General features: G+C 34.5%; 1 protein-coding gene across 4 annotated transcripts in view; it reads right to left on the bottom strand.

The window, feature by feature from the left end:
- Positions 1-26345, bottom strand: part of LOC123868574 (schwannomin-interacting protein 1 homolog) — a 40530-nt gene that overhangs the window by 7548 nt on the left and 6637 nt on the right. Inside the window, exons 1-11 of one of the 4 annotated variants that reach the window (XM_045911146.1) lie at positions 23587-23851; positions 9758-10141; positions 9461-9621; positions 8113-9137; positions 7298-7395; positions 7121-7218; positions 5636-5762; positions 4004-4210; positions 3151-3326; positions 2234-2374; positions 302-435 (exon numbers count right to left, since the gene is read on the bottom strand). In XM_045911146.1, coding sequence (XP_045767102.1) covers positions 302-435; positions 2234-2374; positions 3151-3326; positions 4004-4210; positions 5636-5762; positions 7121-7218; positions 7298-7395; positions 8113-9137; positions 9461-9547 — 2093 coding nt within the window. In that variant the 5' untranslated portion in view covers positions 9548-9621; positions 9758-10141; positions 23587-23851. Of the gene's footprint in view, positions 1-301; positions 436-2233; positions 2375-3150; positions 3327-4003; positions 4211-5635; positions 5763-7120; positions 7219-7297; positions 7396-8112; positions 9138-9460; positions 9622-9757; positions 10142-23586; positions 23855-26345 lie in introns of those variants that run through there. The other 3 variants (XM_045911156.1, XM_045911161.1, XM_045911160.1) reach the window with 3 other exon arrangements.

Raw genomic sequence — 26345 nt, 5'->3', positions numbered from 1 at the left:
TCCAAACTACACAGCAGTTAATTGCACTAGTGTCTGCAGTCTACTAATTTGAATTATATATTGATTCGTCATGTCAGTCAGTCAGTCAGTTTCTCTTTTTTTAACATACTTATTATAATAACTCGATAACACCAACAACGAGAACACACACCAACTCCACAGAGCGGATCAACAAATTCCTGAAAGGCCGGCAACGCATTAGCGGTAACTTTGGTTACTTTATATATAAGGGGCGGGCACTCAACATCAGGTGACCCGCATGCTCGTTTGCTCGCTATTTTCATATTGAAAAAGTACATACAAATATCTGGTGAGATCCTCGATGTCGACGAGCATGGAGTCCTGCCCCATGTGCAGCTCGTCGCGCGCCATCAGCAGCTTCACCAGCGAGTCGTTCAGGCACTCGATCTGAGAGTGCAGCTCGTTCACTATCACCTGTAACAAACCACGCATTGCCGTGTACATCTCCTACTGTCTGGCTGTCTAAAGGCCGATTCACACCGATTGCGTATGCAGCACGTACACGTTACACGTGCGTTTCGACGTGCATGAATCCATAGACATAACTGCACGCATTACGTCTACGTGAACGTTCACGCCACGCAAGCGGTATGCCATGTTTCATACAGTTCCATACATTACAACGGAATGGTACGCACTACGTCTACGCTTACGCAGCCTGTGTGAACGAGCTGTAAACCACGTTCGCGGACTACATAATATACTTCGACATACGTATTATGTATGTGCAATTGTTCTTATAGACTTAAGGCACGCCGGTCGCCGACAGAGCCAAGGCGCGGCGTCTTTACATCTCCTACTGTTTGAATGTCTAAACTAGGTTCGCGTACCACATGTAATTCGGGTATGCAAATATACCCATAAACGCATGGCTTACCAACAAAATCGAGAGCGGCTTCTTTACAACCCTAATGGTCAGACTGTCTAAGTTCGCGCACCCAATATGTCCCAGTTACCCGCCTATGAGCCAACACAGCAAATACCTACGTTACAGATTTGCAAAAGTTTTCTATCTTCAAGTACCAAAAATTAAAATATACTTCACACATCCGAGTTTATGAAAAATCTGAACCCATTTACAGAAGAGCTTTTATACCGAAAAAGAAAGTCTCAAGGGATCAGCAAAAACTTAAATCCACGCAAAAGAAGTCGCAAGGAAAAACAAGAAGTAAATAATATAATTGTTAAAACCGCAAAAGCAAATAATATATGCATAGGTATCCAAACAAATATTAACCTATTGTGACTGAAGAGATTGTGATTCAGTAGTATTTTTTCACTACAAATCGCAACCCATTGTTTACGGTTTTGACATTTATGTAAGAGAAACGAAAGAGTACCAAAATTTTATTGCACAATGGCTTTTGTTATCGAGACGTTACGCATGAGTCAGCGAGGCTCAAACGCTTAGCCGTAAATGCAAGGTCATGTACAAAAAACTGCAGCGCTTAATCTGTACAAGAAACGATTGTAGTAGATTATATTATGATATAGTTAATGATTTAAAATGCGAGTAGGTATACATGTTAGAAGTTAATTTATTAAAAAAACTTAAGGCAACACACCCCAGCTTCGCACGTCGACTGAGTAATGAATATAGGTACGAGTACATTGGAATTTGGATCATTCTCTGAGAGACTCTATTGATACAAACTTTGAAAAGATAATCTTTACTAATATTATAGTGTGTGTCTGTATGTCTGGCCCATATTTTCACAGCCCAGCCGTTTAAGCGATTTTGACGTTTGGTACTGAGATAGCTTGCATCCCGGTATACTTACATATACTTACTTTTGTCTCGGAAAATCAAACCAAATGTGACAATAGAGTGTAATGATTAAAATAGATATCCTATTGAAATGACTAACTACAATATGTCAGTGAAATCAAACTATTCAATGTTTGAAATTCTCCCACACTCCTACATGTGTGTCTTTTACATTTTCATTGGCATGATTTAATTTTATTACGTAGTATAAGCGTCACAAGTTGACCTACTTGATAAAAAATATTTGAATTTGAGCTGAAATTGAACATTGAAGCCAAAAATGCGTAAGCTTAACATTTTTGCAGCCAAAACTGCTCTTAACTTCATTGCAGTCAAAACTTCGCTAGACTCAATACCTTTTGACATAATAGTTGACACATGGAGCAAATATGGCGAGTCCTTTCTCAAAATTTAGGCATTACCTAGATTTGCTAAAAACTCTACCTGCAATTGCGCGATATTCATGTCAGTGAGTAGGTGCCGCGAGACGCGGCGTCGGTCGGGCGCGAGCGGTGCGTTCGCCTTCTCCATACTGCGCCGCAACATTTCCGTGACTGGCGATACTGCGCGTGCGCGACGCTCATACTATAACAGATTAACGAAAATCAGTACTTCCATTCCATACTAATATTACAAATGCAAAAAGGTCATAGTTACAATTGTGTCTGTCTGTCTGTCTGCTACGACTTCACAGCTCATTCTTTATGAATGAAAACTGATTCTGCCGAAAGGCCGAAAGATAGCTTGCTTGATAGGTAGAAGATCGAGAAAGACTACTTTTACCTGGAAGATTGAAAGAGTTCCCTCGGTATTTTAAAAACTATATCCACGCGATCGTACGAAGTCGCGGGCATCATCTAGTTAAGTATAAAAGAGAATATAATACATATAAAATGATATCCTTATAACAATATATTTGTCCTAACTTGTACAAATTCCAAGTTACATACCATTATTCAACCAGAACCTGCTTGTTATGCTAAATCACTTTAAATGGTAGCCAGTTTTAACACTGACTGCCAAGTAATCTTCATAAGCAGTCAAGAGTTAATATACTACAGTAAATTAGTATGTATGATTTTGTGATAATCATAAATCAAATTGTTGTGTTGATGGGATAGTCTTGAATAATGTTACTTATAACATCCGGGCCGTACTTTGCTGTGGCTCAGTCAGATTTTAATTATTAGGAAAGTAAATAATTCCTATTCCCATTGGAACTTGGGATAAAAAGTATATACAATACTTTTAATTAGAAATACACATTGCATAACATTTTTAAGACAAACCATGGACTACTTTTCGAGTTTTGCGGAAACAAACATATTATGGAAGCTGAATCTACTTAAAGTTTTCTTTACCTCCATTTGCAATCGAGCCTTTTCCTTCGCCTGCGCCAGTGCTATTCGGGCTTCTGTCTGCAGAGTAGCTTGTAAAGCAAAGAAGTCAGACTCCTTCAATTCGATATGTCCTAGCGAATGTGTTGATCGAGATTTTGTAGACTTTAATGTAAGTGACGTGGGACGAAGTTTTGCACCTAAAACATTAGATGAAAACAGACAGTTTTTAGTATTGTATAACTCACCATTCTAAATGAATAAACCAATTACATTGTATTAAGCAACAACACAGTACATGAACAACATGAAATCAACCATAAAAAATTACTTAAACATTTTAACATGATAATAATTCTCATATTTATGATCTACCTACCACCATAACTGTGAAACATACGATTATTTATGCTTACCTATTTTGAGACTAGCACAAAACAAACCTTAAGCAAAAAACGCATAATTTACTGATGTGTGCATTAATTGAATTTGATATGTATCAAACTGCAAAATATATGTTACTTATAATGAAAACCAAATTATGCTTGAAGCAATATTTTGTTAAACCATACAATATTCATCTCTATTTGGAATAATTTTAAGTTCAATGATCTGAGAAGCATTTCATCTGTCAGGTAGATATTATGAAAAAAAAAAAAATCCATAAAAAAGGAACCACTAATTAACCAAGTAGTGATATTTATTAAGTAGGCTCCTATTTAGGATTTATTTAGTAATAAGTACTCAAAAGATCTACCTACTTTTAACAATAGCAATTAAAAGATTGTAGTTAACTAATTGCCCAACAATCACTGTGGGAACAATCTAAACAATGATAATCACAATTTTTTCATGCAATATAATTTCAACAACTTACCACCCTGAGTATTTGTAATTTTGTCATTTTTTGAAATATTAACTGACAGTGGTCTTGTTTGGTATGGATGGTTAAAACTGTTCTTGCTAAATAGACTTGATTGTGATGAACTTTTACTATTACAGTAGAAACTTCTCTCTACATCAGATGCTTGAGATTCATTATCTGAGGCTGTTTCATTCATAAAGCATATTTGTAGATTTTTACCTGCACCACCACATAACCAGAATATACATTTAAGTGAACATTTATTTTTTATATAATATAACATTATTTGACATAACATAAGCTGCATTAATAAACATGCAAAACATATTGCAATAGTATGTAATACAAGGCCAAGCTCAATATTTTATCATAGGTACATTTCAAAATGGTGTAACAATAAAGGTGATTTAAAAGATAAATGTTATTATAACAAAAAATGTATCAAAAATTATATGAAAACTACTGGCAAGGGATTAGCCTTTATATATGTATTTAGAATGTGAGTGAAATAAATTACTTGCAAGTGTTTGTTTATTGTGTGATTCTTTTTTTTTAATTCACTAGATTTCATTGATAAAAGATGAATAAAAGACAAAACTCAAAAATGAAGCATCTATATACTTCTTGAAATAAATAGTTGAAAAAACTTTCTGTATTAGATTTCTAATTTCACTTCCAACTCAGCAAGTGTGCAATTTATGCCTTTTTTTTCTTTTGTTAACGCTAGTGGCTCATGTTTTATTGTTAATGTACTCGTAATCATCAACAGCATAGTAAACCATATTTCAAAATTTGCATTTTGTTACACTTCGTCTGAATTTATTCTCAACTTCATGGGTGCTTGAACCAGTTGGTATAAAATATTCATCTACTTACTTTGATTATGTTAATTTTTTAAAGTTATTATAACCAAGACTTAGTACAAACGGGTTTGAATATTTTAGTATGGAGCCTGGCCTGGTGGTGGAAAAAAAAAGAAAATGGTGTACTTATACCAATATGTTCGCCATATTCTTTTTTTTTCCAAATAGTGGCCATACCTAAAACCTGCATTAATTAATAGCTGACATCAATACAAACAAATATTGTGTAAGTCAAAATCTTTTAAAGTGTCATTTTCTGAGATATTGACTATTGAAGTTGTACTGGTGGCTAGACTGATACTGATCTCCACCAGTACAACTTCAATAGTTTATATCTCGGAAATGTGACACTATGGAAGATTTTGTCTCATAAATCCTTGTTTGTATTGATGCCACCTATTGATTGATACAGGTTTTTAAGTGTTGTCACTATTTTGGAAAAAAAGTAAAAAGAGACTACTCTCTAGGTAGGCTAAAATCTTCAAAGCCAAAGGAAAGGTTTTTGTGTTATGTTGTAAGATTTTGGGATTAACCTAGATTTAAGTTAACGTAGATTAAAGTTTAGTTCCAAATTCCCAAGTTAAAATACAACAAGTTATATTCAAGTAAATTAAATTTTGCAATAAACACTTATTTAAGCAACAGATACACTTAACACATTAATTAATTAACAAAACATACATAGATACCAAAGGCTGGGATCATAAACATATTATTAAGATATAAGGTTAGGATATACATAGATACTGCAAAGGATATATTAATAATCTAATTTGCTTACCATTTTGAAGTCTGGAATGTAAGCTGGGTTTTTTCCCTGGACGGTCTATGTGACCCAAACTGTAATACTCCTCACTATCAACACCCATGGCCAAACGTTTCCTAATCTCTTCTCTGTCATTGCGTTTCTGAAAAATAACATTACTTTAAATTGACTTGATAAACATGTCTGAATCTTATACTAACTATAGAAAGCAGCAATTCCTCACATTTCTGTCATAAGGTGTACTGTCTACAGTGGTAACGATCCTAGTGAATTTGTCCAATATGTTAGGGTTAGTGTCACAGAGATTTGGCCATTCTATTTCAGTTTGTGCGCATTCACCAGCACCAATCGCTCGGGGGCTTAGAGACATATTATTATCATTGTAGTAATAATTGGGGACCGAAAGATCGGTAGCATTGGTTTCGCTAGGCTTCAAAAATTTGGTTTTAAAATACTGTAAACTTTTTTTAAACCCTGACTTTTCTTTTTCTACATTAGGACTTATCTCATCAGAGGTCTTGCTAAATTTTCGTTTTATATTCGTTATTAAATTTTCGAACATCTTAAAACTAATCAGTCTTTATTTTTTGGCAAAAAATGGCACGCGTTTTCACTTTTATAACGTAGAAAAATTAAGGGTAAACAAAAAACATATTCGACAACGTATTCTCGCCCCATCCTGTCATTCCTGTCATATTTGACATTTAGGCCAAGGACAAAATACACGTTCTATTTTTTTTCTCTTTGTTATACAAAATACTTTATGGTTTATTCAGTTTATTTTTCGAACCAATTTCGAAGAAAGATTAATTAAAAAATAAATATTAACTTACAAGGCAGCAAATATTATCGACGGTTTCGTGGTTATCATACGTAATTGTATATAAATCCAAAAGAAATCTTGTGTCCTTTTTATAATGCCTTTGTTCCGAATTGAAGTAAGGCATCGACGCCATTATTACACTTAATTTTGTATTACGTCCAATTACGCCTTTGTAGAAAACACAACAAAACACGCGTCAGGCTGTCTGGTCAACTATTGAAGTATGGAAATGGATACAGCAAAACATTAAGTAACAAACGGCAGTCTGCCTACACCGTTGAATCATCGCACCGTAGAAAGCTAAGCTAAGTACCATACTGCCAATGCACACCTATTATTTTAACAGTTAGGTAGGTAACTACTTAATGTTATTCTTGGGTTGCAAGAGACGTGGTAAAATGTGAATGTATGCATTTACCGTTACTTCAATAAGCGCCAATTTCAAAGCTCTGTTAAGAATAGGATTGACGTAAATTCGTAAATTGAAAGAGTCGATATTATAATGAAGGTAGGTACCTAACTATACCTACCAACCTACATTTAATTAAACAAATAGAAGAATATCAACCCTTTGATTTTACGACAAACTTTAATTGATTACCTATTTATTCATGAATCTACCTACTTTGAATTAAATAAGAAGACATTTCACAATAAAACAAATCATAAGCACATACTCGTCTTTCGGCTTCCTTAGCTGCTTTTATATGGTTTTCGATTGCATCCAAATCTAACTTCGGTAAAGCTGTTTCTATATTATACACATCAAAGCTCTCTGAAAAAAAAAAATGTGAATTTATCATACCCACATAGTCAAACTACAGACAGTTCCAAATTCAAAATTATTCACTTACCGAAATCGGATTCTGTATGAGCAACATTTTTACGGACGGATGCAATGTTTTGAGCTTTTGAAATCGCTTTTGTCATATTTTGTCGAATTTTGGGTTCACTGAAACATACATTATAAATTATAATAAAGTTAATTAAAGGAACACTTTTGAACGGACTTTCTATTTAAGTAAGTACCTAGTTACCTATTTCGGTAAGTGTAACTAGAAAAAGAAAAAAAATTGTTTTGACGACCTCCCTTTCGCAGTGGTAAGCGCCGTGGTCATATTAGTGGGAGGTGCCGGTTCGATTCCCGGCAGGGGTTTAGAATTTTATAATTTCTAAAGTTCAGGTCTGGTTTGGTGGATGGCCGTAGCTAGGTTGCCAGTACGACCCTACCGGCAAAGCCTTGCCGCCAAGCGATTAACGATTTCGGTACGATGCCATGTAGAAAGAGAAACCAAAGGGGTGTGGGTTTAATAAAAACTTCCATACCCTTCCTGGTTAACCCGCTTCCATCATAGACTGCAGCATCACTTACTTCCAGATCAGATCGCAGTCAAGGGCTAACTTGTATCTGAATAAAAATAAAATAAAAAAAGACTGTCTGTGAGTCACTAGTCACTACCCATAATATAAATGCAAAAGAGTTTGTTTTGGTAGTTTATTGTTGGTTCGTCCTTCAATCATGTCGCGACGGATCAAAGGAAAAGACCTGGAGAATGACATAGTTTACTTTTTATCCGGGAAAATCAGAATACCCATGGAATTTTTAAAAACCTAAATCTACGCGAATGAAGTCGCAGGCATCAGCTAGTCAAATATAAAAAACACTTACGCAAAAGTTTTTATTGAGCGCTGTTGAGTTTTAGACATAAAATTATCGTGTCCATTTCTCGTAATCTTCAGATTCTCGTGTTTTAGATACTTGCTAGATTCTCCCGTACAATTTAAAGCCCCTGATAATATGTTATTAGAGTTACTATCAGTCATGATCTCCTTTTTCTCAATCCATAATTTATCACGCTCGCGCATTTCGTTCAACTTTGGTATTATTTTCCTTAACTCTGTACTTAATTGTTTGATGGTATTTTCAACATTATGACTAAGCTGTTCTGTGTCGTATTCCTCCTCGTAAATGTTGATTTCATCTTTACCGTCTGACAATATTGCGTCTTTTATCTTATTATCAACACTATTTTCAATTAATAGAAATGTAGGCCTGCTTATATTCATTTCTGTTCTTGTGTTGGTTTCATTTTCCTTATCCATATCTGTAATATCTTCCATTTCATGGTCATTCATATAATCAAGTGATTCTGCATCACATTTGCTGGAACCATCACTTTCTACTAATTTCTTAATCACATGATTCACTACATCACTTATATTATTAATAGTATTTTCAATTGGTTTAACCAAAGTATCCTTTATATCCTTTCTTAATTCTTCTAGGTCATCTTCTATATTTATATTATAATTTAATAATTGTCTTATCTCATCTTCAATTTCCTTATTGAAGTCACCTATAATATCTTTGGTGTGAAAATTATTTTCAATATCAATAGCTGAACAATTCAAATCGTAGTTGATTGAGTCAATATTGTTGTTATTTTGAGAGATGGTTTTTAAAAGGTCCGGTATATCATCTTTTCTGGTATCAGATTTATCAATTTCTAATAATGAAATATTTAATTTTTTGTGGCCCGTGGTTCCATTATTTTCATTTATGTTTTTAAATTCCTCTTCTATAAGATTTCCATTAACGTTATATGATGTTGATTCACTTATTTCGATATCTATGTCGTCATCCGTCATATCATTTTCCGAATGATTAGAAGATCCAATGTTAGTAGAATAGTCCTGTAATGTAGTAATTTTTAAGATAAGTATTAAGGAGATAGTATTAATAGTTGCAATTTGTAGGTATCGCTATGCTATAGGATATAATATGTAGATCTTTATTCGTAAACATCATCGGGCTAATCAGGGCCATTGTATTATTGATAAAACTTTAGTTGATTTTCGAATATAGCTATGATGTAGATGAAACGACTTTTCATACATAGCGCCAAAAGAGAATAGTGTGCCCACTAAGTAAATGTTTTGCGTTACTGAGGCTTCTGTTTTTATGTCCATGTTGAATGTTTGCACTTCAATGGTTTCTAATTACGGCTTATTTTTACCTGTAACGTATGCGCTAAATGCTGGAAACCTGGATAGTTTGGATTTACAATTCCTCGTGGAACAGGATGGATGCTTTTTTCAGACATTTCATCTGAGTCAGATAGCGCAAACGCGCGCTCCTCGTCTGCTGGTGTAGAATTTGAGGAATCTTGAGCATTATCTGGAATTAAAGATACGGCACAAGAATTTTATTTTTTAACTACTGTGTAGTGTGTATTTCTTGTTAAAAGTAGATTAAATATAATCTACCTTTAGCAAGGATTTTTTTTTAAGTAGGTACCGATGTGACTCCTTACCTATATGGTTTTCAGGCCAAATAGTATCAGTTGGTCGATTGCCATTAAGGTTTTTATTTTCGTTGACTATAGTTGCCGTGTCTACATTCTGGTTATTCAATCTATATTGTATGTTGTATATTCTAAATTTTGAATTGTCTTCTATAATACTACTTTTAGAACCTATATTTACAGTTTGGTTATCAACAGTATCACTAGAAAATCTGTTGTATTTGTGTTTCTATTATTTTGGACGTTATATTCATCTAAGTTACTATTCGTAGTTAAGCTCGGGTTATCTGACTCCAAGTAGCTTCGGTTGCTTATATCTCGGGTCGAAATTGTGTTTGAATTATTCAGTACTACATTGCCGTTATCGGTGATGTTTGGAATCCTCATGATTACCTGTAAAAGACAGAAAAATCTGTAAGAATATCATAATCACCATCTACTGAGCACAGGTCTCCCCTCAGAATGAGTAGGGTTTAGGCGGATTGGCAGACTTCACACTCCTTTGGGAACATTATGGAGAACTCTCAGGCATGCAAGTTTCCTCTCGATGATTTCCTTATATATTGACGTTCATTATTTCAGAATATTTGTATCGCATGATACTTATTCACCTACCTTTTTATCTTTTTATTAACCCGCGACCCAAAAAGAGGGGTGTTATAAGTTTGACGTGTGTATCTGTGTATCTGTGTGTCTGTGTATCTGTGTGTCTGTGTATCTGTGTATCTGTCTGTGGCACCGTAGCGCCTAAACTAATGAACCGATTTTAATTTTGTTTTTTTTTTTGTTTGAAAGGTGGCTTGATCGAGAGTGTTCTTAGCTATAATCCAAGAAAATCGGTTCAGCCGTTTGAAAATTATCAGCTCTTTTCTAGTTACTGTAACCTTCACTTGTCGGGGGTGTTATAAATTTTTAATTTACACTTGTGTCTGAGTAATGAACTATAGATACCTACCTATTAATACTTCAGTCAATATTATAATTTTTATTTTCGATCCAAAGACACCAAAGATGAATTGTATCTTCTAATCATTAATTTAATAATTTAGAAGCACGAAAATTGTATCAACAATCACATCTTTACAAACTTAGTTTGGAGTTCCAAATGAAAGAGATTTGTTTTTCAGATGGTGGACTAATTTGACCTAATAACTGTTTATAGGTAGGTATGTATATTTGTAGGTAAGTACCTACCTAAGCTAAAGTTTCATTACAAGTTGCGGAACCCTCGGAGGACGAATCTGACTCGCATTGGGCTGGTTTTTAACTCAGATATAAGTAATTAGACTACGATGTTTTCTGGTAATAAGTGACGACACAGCATTCTATATGGAAGTGGGCTAGTTAAACCTACCTCTAAAGGTTTTTACGCGGTATTGTACCGGAATGCTAAATCGCAAGGCTAAAAAATCGATCGATCGGTAACTATTATGTTCTTTGTACAATACTACTCACGATCCGCAAAAGAAAATAACAACGAATACAAAGCAAGAAATTAAAACGGTCAAGGTTAAGTTGGGGTTCGTGCAATGGAAAGTTAAAACTTTCATGTCAATAATGCTGGTCCATTACAGAATGTTTTCAGAGAACAATGTACCCACTGTCGGTATTACAGAATCTGTATGCTGGGTAAATAGTTAGGTAGCTACGTGATATATTTTTTTAATTTTCATAGCCGCCATTTTGTAATTTTTACTAAGTAATAGAAATACACATTCTGGGAAAATTTCAACTCTCTAGCTATTACGGTTCACGAGATTATATAGCCCAGATACAGACGGACGGATGGACGGAACGGACAAACAGCGAAGGCTAGCACTAAGCTAATTGCACTAGGGTCGCCTAAACAAAACTATTTCATGTCCTGAGTTTATATAAATTATTTAAATGGTCATTTTTGTGTTATGAAATTTTTGTCACAAGGGGCGCACAAAAAAAAATTCGCCTAGGGTGCCGAGTTTAGTTGGGCCGGCGCTGTATAGGCATACCTACCTATTTTTCTTTATAAAACTCTTTCTATATAATGGCCGTTAGGTGGTAAAAGTAAGTCATAAAATCAGTACTTATGATAGGTTTTATGCTAAAAGTATGTTTCTATAGAATGGAGTAGGTAGGTACTTACATTATAATCGGATACATAGCGGCCCATTACAGGCGACCCAAATCCCCATTATAGCTTCATATTAGGTATGGCGGATAAGCCTTCACAAACTTAGTGATTACCTAAATACATTTTTAGTAATACTTATAATACTTATCTAGATATTACATTATATAAAATGAAACAAAGTCTTTACTCTTCACACCTACCAACCAATCCGTTCGCGTTGTAGGAATGTGTTATGATATACTTACCTGTTAGAATAGATAGCTGTCTAGAATTAGACTTCGATTTTAATTCCTTAAATTAGTTAGTTACGTAATTAAACCTGAAATTATCGCAATCGAAACCCAGAAAATAAATCAAAACTATTAATAAGTGTATAATTAAAATTATAACTAGGTAATCACGTACTTACCTCTGATGTAACTCGTTACTCATATAATTGACATTTTAATTAGGAAATGTACGACTTTGTCAAAATATGTCTAATTAATAAATGAAATTATTCATTATCACCTATCTTTCAGATAATTATTCATTCGTTGCAAAAATACGAGTACACGTAAAGTGGTACCTATTATACTTCCAATATTTTTGGAAACAGTGCACTAGGTAGGTACAGACCACAAAGTATGGCGTGAAATAGTAGTTAGATAAGCAGAATATAAGCAGAAAAATAACAAAAGTACCTTAGTGTAAAGAAATTTTTACGAGACATTTCACCGCGTTTAATAGCCTCATCGGGTGACAGAAGGGCTGGCTCATTTTTTGCGCAACGGATCAGCCTGGCTGTCCAACGCGGAAATGCAGCCAGTATTCTTAGCACCATTCCACGCGGGCATGATTTGTATAGTAATTAGATAAGGCTAGCTTTAAGTTTTATTGTAATATTTTCAATAAAAAAAAAATAAAAAAAAAGTACCTAGTATATATATTATATATAAAATTATACATAGTAACAACATACTTATTTAATTACTTATATAGGTTGTTCCATTAATTCAGCATCTACCTACTTAAAGAATTATCTAAAGGTGCAGTCTACCTAATAAAGTAGCGTCCTTTAATATAAAAAGGCGTTACAGTCTGAGATAGGTAATATAGAGAGCAATCTACAAATATCCAGCGAATACCTTATATTCTCATTTGCTTTCGAAAAGGGCTTTGCACATTAAACTTTTATACGGTATCGTACGTTTAACGTAATAGAAGTAGGCATCTAAAATAACAGATAGCCGGAAGGTAAAGGTAGCTTTTATTAAAACAAAATTGAGGCAATTGAAATCCAATCTTCGTAGGTACCTAAAGATATATATATATATATATTGAAGGTAAATCCCGTAAATCCAATTAGCATTTTTAGAAGTCAATATGTTTCAATGGCGAAGGAAAACATCATAAGGAAATCTACATGTCTTGGAATTCTCCATAATATTCTCAAACGTATGTGAAATCTGCTAAAAACTTGAGCAATGAGGTTGACTAAAATATTATGCCCTAATTTCCTTCTCATTCTGAGAGGAGACAGTGTTCAGTAGGCATAGGTGATCGGTTGGTGAAGATGATGATTACGTAATTAGGCTTTTAAGATTTTTTTATAGTCTACAAACGTCTGTCGTTTTATCCCTTATTGAGATAAGGCTATGATGGATAGCATTTGTATTAATTTATTTTATTAATAACGGTTTCTGACTTTGCGCTTTGGGGTCTACGCTATCATTAATAATTCTACCAAAAACCAGCCAATTCAAAACGGACTTAAGTAAGTACCTAGTACCTACCTACCGACCTCAAGGCTCGGTTTAAATTAAGCTTCTCTATGATATATTATTAGACCTAATAAAGACCTACCAGAATCTTAATAGGTTTTGAGCCGGCTTTCCCCAAGTTTTAGTTATTATCTTTTTAGCTATTTAATATGATCTTTTAAATATGTCTCCAAATAAATGATCAGTATAGTTATCATCATCGTCGTCAACCGATAGACGTCCGCTTCTGGACATAGATCTCTTTGTAGGGACTTCCACGCGTCACGATTTTGCCTCACCTTTTTTCGTACTAAAATTTAAAATAGTTCCTACTTGATTATTAATAATAGTAGTTGTTGGTTTAGGTACTCAAATAAGTAGGTAGGTAGTACCTACTAGGCACTAGCGTAGTTCAGCGTATTGCACATGGCTAGCTGCCAGCGAATTGATTTTTTGCTTAGAGACGGCGCCCTAGAGCTCATCCATTTATTAAGAACATCCTTTTTCCTGGCAAAATAAAACTCGCCTTCCACATACGTAAAGCAATAAAATAACAGGCGTGTAAGCGGCTTCCCATCCCACGCATCGCATGTCGTAAGTAGACTTTATTGTAATACCTATAGACTTATGTGTGGTTTTATCTTACGTCACAGATATGTTAATAGTATAAAACTAATCATGGATCTTGAATAATGTGTATGACGACTGTATACAATCAAATTACTTATGTTTCAACACACCCATAATATACACTTGTAGGTATATCAATTCTAAATACGGCCAATGGCCACAAAACAGTTCCCGATTCTGGACCAAAATACGTCTAGAATCAGAAGTGTTTGAATTTTCAGCTATAGACAAGGCAAACTCATATATGTACTTAATACTCTTGTAGGTACTCATATAATGCATCCATAATCTGAGAAATTCATAAGAAGTATCTCGTTTTAAATGATAGTAGAGTTGAAATCGAGAAAATAAAACCATTAAACCTAATTAATTTATCAATAAAATCATTTTCAGAATCTAGCTAATTACTTTTCATGATCTTTGGATCTGAATTCCAAATACTAAGAATAAAAGATAACTCGGTAAGAATCGCATAAAATTCTTGTATTTTCACGTAATTGCACAATATCAAAATGATCAAGGCTCAATTTTCTTTTTCGATTTGACTTTATTTTCCTTAGGCATAGAAAATACTGCCGAAGCCTTTCCTTCTCTTTATATTTTTATTACGGGAGGTTTATTATTTTTCTGGTCAGATTTACTCATCCGTTTTTATTTTATTTGTTGAACGAATATATGAAAACCAAAAAATATATTCGGCTATGTAGGATTGGCCATTCTAAACAAAAATATTTGCCGATTGCAACTCACTTTTGCTAGCTTGATGGCCTGTTGCTTTATTATAGAAAACAATTTTTGTTTTAACTACCCGTTCTATGTTCAGTACTAGCCGATGCCCACGACTTTGTCTACGTGGATTTAGATTTTGAAAAATCCCGCGGGAATCTTTGATTTTCTTCAATACCCATAAAAAAACACGTCAATCCGTTGCTCCGTTGCGACGTGATTCATTGAAGGACAATCAAACAAACCAACGAACAAACACACTTTCGTATTTATAATATTGGTAGTGATTTATTTAAAATTTCAATTCAATTAATAGATATATTTGCATAAATTGACGTCGAAATATGACTTTGGTTTCGATATTTTAATGAAGCATGTGGAAGTCCTTACAATAGATCTATCTATGAGTATATCCAGCAGGCATGCCCATCGGTTAACGATGATGATTTACTTAAGGTCATAAAACAAAAAGCGTACGTTAAATTTTTTTTTCTACCTACGCAAAAAGCTTTAGGCAACTGGCAAGGTCTTCGGATAAAGTAATTTTCTATTATAATTGTTGTTTGTGCGGTGAAAAGCCTTTGTTGTTTATTTGTTGAGCGTAGTAAGTAACGCCGCAGTTTTGGATAAACATAAGCAGCTCACTCTTTGGTCCTTTCACTTTTTGGTTTATTAAATAAAACACTGTCTGACTAGGTAGGTAATTCATTAGGAAAGCAATGCTATGTGACATGGTATATTTCGTCATAACTGAGCCCAATTTATCATAGCTAACCAAACCTAATCATTTCATAATACGTTTCGCGTTTTACGCATGTAGCTAGCTGGTCTATGATGTACAATGTTGGCTATATTATACTAGCTCGCACCTCCAGCCCCAACAGCCCAAGTTGGCCTTTTGACATTATGTCAGGATATAACGCAGTATTCCAATTTCCTAGGAAAGGACGCAGACTGCAGTGGAAATCTCTTTTAAAGCTCAACACCCACTAGTCATAAAACTTGCCCCATTTTAATACATTAGCGTTTTTACTGCCGAGTTTATAATAACCGAATTAAGGCTGATGAGAAATCCTCTTTGTCGAGTCAACCGGGTCAACCTTGGAGAAACAATTAGTTTGGTTTGGTCTCGATGAGGTTTAATTAGAATTAGATTTAATTTAATTTAGTTTAGTTCAGATTGTATCTGAATACAAAAGTTGTAAGTTATAATATATTTTTTTAATTTAATTTTCATTTAAGTTAAAATACAGATAAGTAGGTATATAAAGTTGGTTTAGGCACAAAATTATTTTTTGTAGTGGTTTAGGTCTACCTATGTAGTATCTACATTAACTGTAACTACAAAAACTTTCCTAAATTTTTTTAGCTTGTTTTCCAAAAAATGCAATATTTAATTAGTATCATTTTGCTTTGTTAATAATGTAACAAGTGAACAAAAGGCCTTCAAATGAAGTAATTCCCCGATATAATTGTTAATTGTGCGGCGTTACAGCCTTTGTTTAGTGTAGTCAATTTAGACGCAATGCGAATCCTCCGTCCCCTTTAGCTCTGAATAAACAAAGTCTATTTGCTAAGTTTATTACGGTAGAGACATCGTGAGGAAACTTGCATCCCTGAGAGTTCTCCATAACATTCTCTAAGGTTGTGAAGGTATCCACACTTGGCCAGAGTGGTGGACTCTGGCCTAAGCTTTGATGATGGATGTTGATGATTTAAAAAAAAAAAAGAATATTAGCCATGTTAAATGACTAATATTCCCCTTTCCTCTCCAACTAAGCGTCAGGCTTGTGCTAGGAGTAGGTACGACAATAGTGCAACGGGCGGGGTTTGAACCGTCGACCTTTCGGTTTGCAGTCCACTCCTTTACCGGTTCAGCTATTGAGGCTCTATTACAATTTCATTACAAGTTAGTCCTTGACTGCGATTTCACTGGTGGTAAGTGGTGACGCAGTCTAAAGTTCAAGCAGGTTAACTTGGAAGTCATATTTTATCTGTAAAAACGGAATTTGTTTGTAGGAGTAAAACCTATTTATGATATTATTTTTTTAAATAGAATGTATTCTTATTTGATTTTCATAATATTTAAAAACTATTTCAAAAGGTTCCTTTGAAGCATATATATCTTATTAAAGCAAGTTATTCACGTCCTAATTCAAACAATTTAAAAACATTTTATTTCAACCATAAAAATCTAAACTTAAAGACATCGTCCTCAACTTCAAAGGAGTGGTGCTGAAGTGTCTGTCCTATTAAAAGTTCAAGCAGTGCTAGAGCGACGTAGAAAATGTTAGCCTATTTAAAAAATAATTAATTCACATTATAAAATTGTACGTACCTATCTCCTTTCTAAATGACGAGTTTCATGTATTTTATGTAGCAATAATTTAAAACTAAAATAATTAAGAAATTTTTATAAGTATATTTACTTATCTGGTATGAGGAAAAACTTCATTTAAGGTATTCTTCAAGACCTAATGACGTAAGTGCCTATATCAAAGCTTACCTACTATTTATTCTACAGGGTAACTGCGTTAGTACACGTTGGAAAACACACTGTTTAATAATGAAAATACTTAATTCATATTATTGTAAGTTACTTAGCACCCATACATTACGCCATAATACCAGATCAAGTGAGAGTCAGTTTCGCACACGACGGATTCAGTACCACCATCGATCGTACAAGAAATAAGATTTTTTGTTTAATTTTCATGAAATATTTAAGTAATTTTGAAATATAATATAAGAACAATAGAAATATTACACATTCTGTCAAAATTTCAACTCAATTATTACGGTTCATGGGATACAGCCCACTAGACAGACAAGCGGACGAACGGATGGACGGACAGACAGCTGAAGCTTAGTATGTAATATGTTCCCGTTTAAGCACTCTTCGAATACGGAACTCTACAAATGCAATAACTTTTAATCCTGAACAATCAAAAAGTTCACTCGGGAACAAAATCAATTTGAAGCGGTCGGAGCAGCGAGTTGTTGGTAGGTACTGAAAATGTATTGCAATAATAATACTTTAATGAAACTTTTGATTTAATACCACGATCCAATTTCGCTTTATGTTACAATAAAGGCCAAAATGTTTCTAGGTTACTTCTTTTCGGGCCGACCTTAATTATTCTTGTCCATACGCAAATACAAGCTCTACCACAATTTTTCCACCAAGTAGAAGGGGAAGGGGGAATGAGATGGTAAAAAGTATGCATATACATAGGTATATCTCATTATACGCCATTTATATCCCCTAAAAATGTAGTACGGGCGTGACCTAGCGCCCGACGATAACGTAGGGCCGCCATAGCTCTTGCAGTATACTTAGGACATTCCTCCAGTAGTTGCAGCCAAACCTAAAATTTTTGGATTGGATAACTATATTTTAATGTTTCTGCGGCTAATTTTTAACTGAAATACAGATCAGGGGAATATACGTTAACTCAGTGATCATCACTGAATGAAAGATATCAAGATATTTATTTTTAATCCATTCAGAGAATCATGAAAAAAATCAGTCAGTAAGCCTTCGTCTGATTTGAAATAGCAGTAGGTCGATGGTCTAGTATAAACCGAGTGTATGGTGTCCCTATTCTAGTGGTTATTTACAGCGAGTGAAGATGGCGTGACCCGGCGCGCCTTCGCCCTTTCCCTCTTTACTTTAACTGCCACTACATTGATGGATAACAACTTTCAGCGCACTGAAATGCCCATTTTAATAGAGGTCAGTGTTTCAGCGACACTGTAAACTTCGCAAACCTCTCTTAATTTACTAAATTCCTTCACATTTGATTTACAGGAATGATCTCGCTTCTAGGGAACGTCCACTCGGACCTGGAAACCTTTTCTCTATGGCGAATCACAGTGATCGAACCTGTCTTCTCTTTTTTATGACGCCTTGACAATATGCCTATAAGCATACACAACGTGCGACGGAACGTGTTTAACGCGGCTTTTTGAAGTTAGGATTGAAGATCTAAATATGCAGTTCCAAGGAATTATATACATATATATAAAGATGTATGTGTTGCATATTCGTTGAAATTTCATACAATGCAAAGAAATATTAACTAGACGTGCAGAGAAACGAGCCAATTAGGGAATATGTACTTACCTACCTTGACTTCAGACGCTTTTTGTGAAAACAGCCGGCCAAGTGTGTACAGAATGCTCTAAACACGTAGGTAATTTGCTTTTACCTAGCTACCTAAGCAGTTATTCAAAACAAAGCAGCGCTTACCAACGTTATAATCATAATTACATAGTAATAGGTAGTTATAGTACTGATAACCTTATTTTATTTCAAAAATATTTTAGAAACTGGCATATTATGTAGGTAGCTAACTACTTACGAACTCGAGGGAAATCTATATTTAAAAATATGTTCTTTCGTTGTGTTAGAAAGCCAGGCTTTTCCAAGTCAGTAATCAATCATTTCTTTAGTGGCCCAAAAGACGCTACAACCGTAATATAATAACGTAGACAGGTAAGTACTTGTAACTATAATTTATAAGTAGTGTAGAATCGAATTAATATAGTAAAATTAAATGCTTATCAAACCAGAAGAACACTTATAAAATATAAGTAAATTATACCAAGAAAATTGCTTGCAAAAAAAAAACTATGTTTTTGTGCTTATTGCTGATTTCTAAAAAATGTGCTAAGTAGTTAGAAAGTCTTCGTTTTACTCTCTCCTTAATTTTTACATAACCCTGTATCAATTTTATTTTGTTGAGTTTGACTAAGTTTAATACCTAAAGAGAAATAAATCAGGGCACATTCCCAGCGGGCGTTAGAAAATGCATCGCATAAGTAAATTTCATTCTCACGATATAGAGAAGGTAGAGTAAATGGACCGGTCGGGTCGTAAATACTCCTTACAACCGTTCCGTAGCTCTTTTTTACGCATCCGACTAAAGGAGATCACACACCGACGCAAGAACCGCAGGGAGTGTATAGGTATAAAAGGTGGATATGGTACGGTCAGCCTCAGAATTCGAGTTACAATTCCGCGAAACTATCATCATAAACCTGTCCTACTTATGACCTTTTTTTTCTGTAAACACGCCACACACACTTAACGCATGTGCATAACCGTGCCACGCGAATATGATTATTAAGGTGCTACACGACTTACGGCCTTTGACTATACGTACACATATACTCTTTATCGAGCCTTCAACTTCCTTCTAGTTGAATGATTCAGTTTAGCTTCACCTAGTTTTCTAACTACAAAACTAATTGGAAACTAAGTAGGTAACTTGAGGAAAGAAAATAGTCATCTGGGAGGTACATACAAGCAGGTCTGCATGTAGTATTTCTTAAACTTAAAATTTAAGTTCAATTGCATTATCACTAACTGAAATCGAAACGAAAACGTTGTTGCCAAAGAAACATAATATAATCGTTACGATTCAATCAGATAAGTCGAAATGGATCAATAGAGTCGTTGAAACTAAACTTATTCCAACAAAATAACACGGAATTACAGCAAGCTAACTGTAGTACCTAGTTGTTCTGTAATAACGTGTTCAAGTTGCTGAAGAATCGTTTCAGTGAGCATACAAGAACCATTCAGAGCATTTTTTTAAAACCATGTCAATTTTAATTAATACAGCAGTGCCGTTTCAAATTTAAAAATAAAATTTTGAATAAAATGTAGTCCCTGAATAAACCATTGAACGAATCTCGCCAGTCCATTCACTGAGTGGAGTACTCAGCATAAATGAATGACTAAAGTATAGATAAAAACAGTCTTGACACGCTGATATTATTTATTGTAACAATTTTGGAAGAAAAAGCTGTTCTGATACTCTTACCTTCTTTAACTAAACTAAATTTACACTATTTCGGATAACATACACTATTTTAGATGGTTGAGGGTAATATTTTAAAGCACTGAAGCATATCTAGTATATACCTACCATTCCAATGGGAAGAGTTATTTTTTACGACAAAGATAAAACGTTCGATGTCATCGTGCCGGTGATTGAGCAAGCTCCGCAAGATCGTAATAATCATCAAAAGGCTATACCTATTTGTTTCACTCGCAGAACTTCCTTTATTTTGCAGAAAAAGGGGCCAAAATGTACGCAAGATCTGTATCTTCGAAATAGCGATTTTTGAGAGTATACTTACCTTATTTGCAGCCATAAATATTAGAGAATTTTAGGATATTTTAAGTAATGTACAAGTATACTTAAGTGTTTTTTTCATAATATTTTGATAATTTTTAGGGCTCTGTATCCGAAGGGTGCAAAAGCTAAAGTACCCTATTAGATACTCAGCCTCCGCTGTCCGTCCGTCATGTCGATCTGTCTGTCACCGGGCTTAATCTCATGAACCGCAGTAGGTAGAGAGTTGAAATTTTACAGAGTGTGTATTTCTAATATAATAACAACTAATAAAAGACCAAGCTAGCTAATTTTAAAATGGCTGCCATACAAATTAAAAAGTACATAGTATAACACCTTGTACGATGGTACGGAACCCTTCGTGTGCGAGTCCAACCCACTAAGTGGGTCCGCTATCCAACATACTCTTAGCCCACTTTACTCGATCTTAAGCAGTCACATCTCCTACTGTTCCAGCGCTATTCCATGAATAAACCAACAAGAATCGGCCATTATACCTACCCATTGTTAAACTGTGACCATACCTGACCTAGATCCGTGTGCCTAGTGGGAGATTTTTAACCTATTCGATCGCGTAAAAGTTAACTGCGTTTTGTATGGAATTGAAACAGCGCCATCTTCTTGTCACTAGATGGCGCTGTTTCAATTCCATACAAAACGCAGTTAACTTTTACGCGATCGAATAGGTTAAAAATCTCCCACTAGGCACCCCGATATATTACATTACAACTTACACTGTAGGTATAGTGGTTTTTTTTTTACGAGTGGCTGTCTATCAAACACAAAAGTGCGCGTGGTTTCATTTTATCGGATATTCAACAAATTTTATTATCCACTCAAGAATGTAAAACATCGATGGGGTTGTATTAAAAAAGTTATAATACAAGTGTAAATTAAAAATTTATAACACCCCCGACAAGTGAAGGTTACAGGAACTAGAAAAGAGCTGATAACTTTCAAACGGCTGATTCGGATTTTCTTGGATGATAGCTAAGAACACTCTCGATCAAGCCAACTTTCAAACAAAAAAAAACTAAATTAAAATCGGTTCATTACTTTAGGCGCTACGATGCCACAGACACAGATACACACGTCAAACTTATAACACCCCTCTTTTTGGGTCGGGGTTTAAAAACAAACATTTGAAGTCAATAGTTATCATTAGAACGCAGATTCTAAGAATATAAGATATGCTGCCGTAAACAAGGATTTAATAGCATACAAGCTTAGCGTGGCTTTTTAGCGATAAACCGAGAATGAAACCCTAAGAATATTTTGAGAGAACCAAGCACCGCCTTTCAATATCCTAAAGGCTTTTAATCCGTTCCTAGATATAAAAACTGGACCTTTGTAATTTGGATTGAACTATGCTTTGTAATCTTTCTCATTCTGAGAGGAGATCCGTTTTCAGTCATGGGGCGATGGGTTCAGATACTGATGATGATAACGTTTTGTAATCTAAACTTGCCAGCTGTCAGTATGGTTCTAGTCGAGTGGCATTTGTATTTTGAACATATATTTCCCTTTGCCATCTAGTCGTGTATTTTTTTATAGTGATTGCTGTGTTGTTCTTATACTGCTACAACGTAGGTCAAAATAATATAGCAGTGCTATTTTCAGTTGTTGGCCCACGCACATTTTATGTTATCTATACCACTTTATGCGGTTTATTCAGGTTTTAGGGCATAGATAGAAGTTATTTAACAATCAATTAAAAGCAGTTATTCTTATTTAGAGATATACTAAACTTATACGAGCATACTTTATTAGTACCTTCAGATTAATTTAAACCCATTTATTGGGTAAATAACATAATATTTTGTGTCCAGTTCGTAACATTGACTTAGGTTACCTAATGAACCGATCAATGAAGCAACAATTACAGCCAATCAATAGCTATTGAAAGATATAATTATTCTTACTAGAAGTTTCAGTTTGTATCGTTTCATTGGCCAAAAACAACTTACTTACCTACCTGATTAAGAAAAAGGTTACCCAAGATTACTCTAAGGATAAACTTAAATGGGCGTCTAACCCATTTAAGTTTATCCTTAGGGTTCGTCTACCTATCGATACCTAAGTATTTATATAATTTTACAATATTATAGGTAGGTTTTAACAGATACATCTGTACCGATAAATCCTTAAATATAGGTAGTAAATATTTTTAGGTCCGAAGGAATTTCAAAAATAATTTTTCCTTATGCATTTTTTGATAAAATTGCAATTATAAAATAAACCGCTATCAATACAGATCATAAGGCTAGAAAATTAATTCAAAAAAATTACCAATACCTACAATTTTTTTTCAAAATCCATTTCTAAGAGCTGCGTCTCGAAATTGTAACGTCATGAAAGCATACATTGTGCAACGTAATGCGCAGCCAATTATTCCACGATTCCTTTAGAAATTATTCTTGGATATAGGAGTTGTACTCTCAGTATGCAGAAGTTAGTAAAAACATTCTATTTTAGGAACAGTACCTGTAAAGGGCGCCATCCTGGCCATAGTTCAGCGCAGCCACTGAATAATAAATGCAGCAAGCAAGGTTATCCTACAATTTCGCTGTCCCAGGCTCCAACGCACCGATGCTACGTCTTCGATGCACGACCACTATACACGGTTAGGTATACAAATGTTTTACGTCACTCAACTTAGCGAGATATAGCAAGTATAAAGAATGGTTAGGCGGTGAGCTTAAACGTGCACCCCTCACGCTCGTCGTTGCAAAATGATCGCGTGGCGAGGGCACCCACCCGCTCACCCGTCGCGCCGGCTTTTCATGCAAGCCAGACATTGAAAATTTCCATTTTTTTTCTTTATACAATACAAACAAGAATAAAACCTCTTTACGAACCCTTTCTAAAAGCCTCCACGTTTTTATTATTTTATCATGCTCTGCAACATTGTTAATCATTTTTATAAAGAGTTAGTCGATATTATGTGTTTGCTCTAGATACATATTATTTTCTATTAATAGTTATTCTTGTGAACGAACTTGTAATCATTGCGACAGTTCAATTATATTCATTTCATTGAAAAGGAAACGTACATGAATATTTCTTACATTATAAATAAAAGGTTTAGTTAATGTGCAGAAACAATATATGATGATCTTTGCAAGAACCTTTAAAACTTGATTACTTTTACCGTATAATATTTTCGATGTAAATGTCTGAATGATGCTATATTTTATAAGCCGTTGAAAATACATTTCCTTTCATTTCTACTTTAATATACCAATTCCGTGAACTTTACGCTTTACTAATTCATATATCAATATGACTGAAAATGCTGCCTCCTACTTCTATTGTAGCCAGTTAGATAGCATTCATTGGTCAAACAGAGCTTCGCGCTTTACAGAGATGTCGCCCTTAAAAAGCTTTCAGTAAAGAAAATACTTTTAGTTCTCTCAACCCACCAAGCACCATATCCAAGGCTTAACAGCCTTCAAAGAGATGGCGCTAGAGCGATGGTTCAAACATTTGTATTAATAACTAAACACCTATTTGGTTCGAACTTTCGTAGCTCGTAGGCTCGTAGCCATTCGTAGCTTCCTACCCTTGTAGCTAGATGCCGTACTCAATGCGTCTAGGAATCAGCTTAGCTTGTAGGATGATGGTAGGAGGAATGTAATCTGTATTTCTCAATGATAATAATTAGTTATATCTGTAATACATACATAGTATAAATATTATTTTAAATCGTTATAAATATAAATTTATGAACATATAAAGAGTATTTTTTATTCCATTGTCTACAATCTCACTTGGTGGTAAGTGATGATGCAGTCTATAGAAGCGGGTTAACTTGGAAGAGGTATAAGCACTTTTACTTAACCCATCGGTAGCCCTTATCGGATACTGTAATGAAATGCTAAATCCCTTGGCGGTACAGCTTTGCCGGTTGGGTAGTAACTAGCCACAGCCGTAGCTTCCCTCAAGATTAGACCAGTATACCTAAATATTGATATGTGATAAGTATAAATAAAGGAAATAATTTAACACGATTGTTATGGAAACATAAACTGCGGTACAATCAAGCGTCGTCGTAATTCAAGTCACGTAATTCACGGCAGTAGCAGAATTCAATCGTTACAATCTTCACGAGAACTGAGAGTTCATAAATTCTTTACTTAACTTGCCATAACTAAGTACTAAGTAGCTCTCTCTCTCGCTCTCTCTCTCTCTCCCTCTCTTTCTCTCTCTGTCTCTGCGTCGTACTACTCATAGTTAAACTATTAATTCTATTATGGTGAAGATTTTATTGGGATATGTATGGATTAATGTACTATGTGCTGGATACCGTAAACTTGTTTAGTTTTTACTTATAAATCAAAAATAGTAAGCTCAAAAGGTGGTATTAAGATTATTTTTAACGTGTGGTAAGCACATGCTGAATTATTGATTTTTTAATGCCTCGAGGGAAAAAGGAAAGACAAATTTCCTTTCCCTAAAGCGAGGCAAGCGAGGGAGCGAAATTGTTTGGGGTATCAAATTATGGACAGTGGAGAGCTATAGTTAATGTTAAAAAAAACTCAATATTCCTACTAATTGTTGTAGATAGATATAGAGAATCGAAGAATAAGTAACCAATTTTAGAAAGCTAAATTTCTAACTAAAATTACATAAAAATAAGTTTTACTTATATAAGCATTTGGTGCCAATACTCTAGGTTTTTTAAATCTATTTGACTACCGCTTGGTTGCAATCAAACCTGGTAAGTGATAATGCAAAATGCGCAAGTGGAATAGGTATATAACCTGTAATTACCTAAAACTAAAAGGCAACGAATATAGTGAAGTTAAGTCAAATATGAAGCATTTTGATATACCTACGAATAATTTCTGCGGAACATAAATTTTATCTTTGCAGTCAGCATGATTCAAACAACTGCATAATGCTTCGTACACAAATAGAAAATTAAAAGCTTTTGAGGTAGAGCCGCATAAAAAATTTTCGTTGATTTTGCTTTGGATAACGAAAGCATAAAAGAAAATGCATATTATAATTTTTTCGATCGAAGCATTTTTTTATGAATGAGTTATAACTAATTAAACCTGTTTAACTGTATTATAAACCTGCGGTTACTTAATCAAACAATTCCGTTTGTTTCACTACGTTTGTACTTTAATATTCTATAAATTATTATTTCATTTAAGCTAAAATAATCTAAAATCTGCAAATAATAGGACCCGTCTGCTCAACTGGAAAGGGTAGAGATAATACGCAAACGAAAGATC

Source organism: Maniola jurtina, chromosome 1 (genome assembly GCF_905333055.1).
Source record: "Maniola jurtina chromosome 1, ilManJurt1.1, whole genome shotgun sequence".
In the NCBI taxonomy this organism is placed as follows: domain Eukaryota; kingdom Metazoa; phylum Arthropoda; class Insecta; order Lepidoptera; family Nymphalidae; genus Maniola; species Maniola jurtina.
The sequence above is the reverse complement of the archived record's forward strand: the minus strand, read 5'-3'. Positions and strand labels throughout refer to the sequence as shown.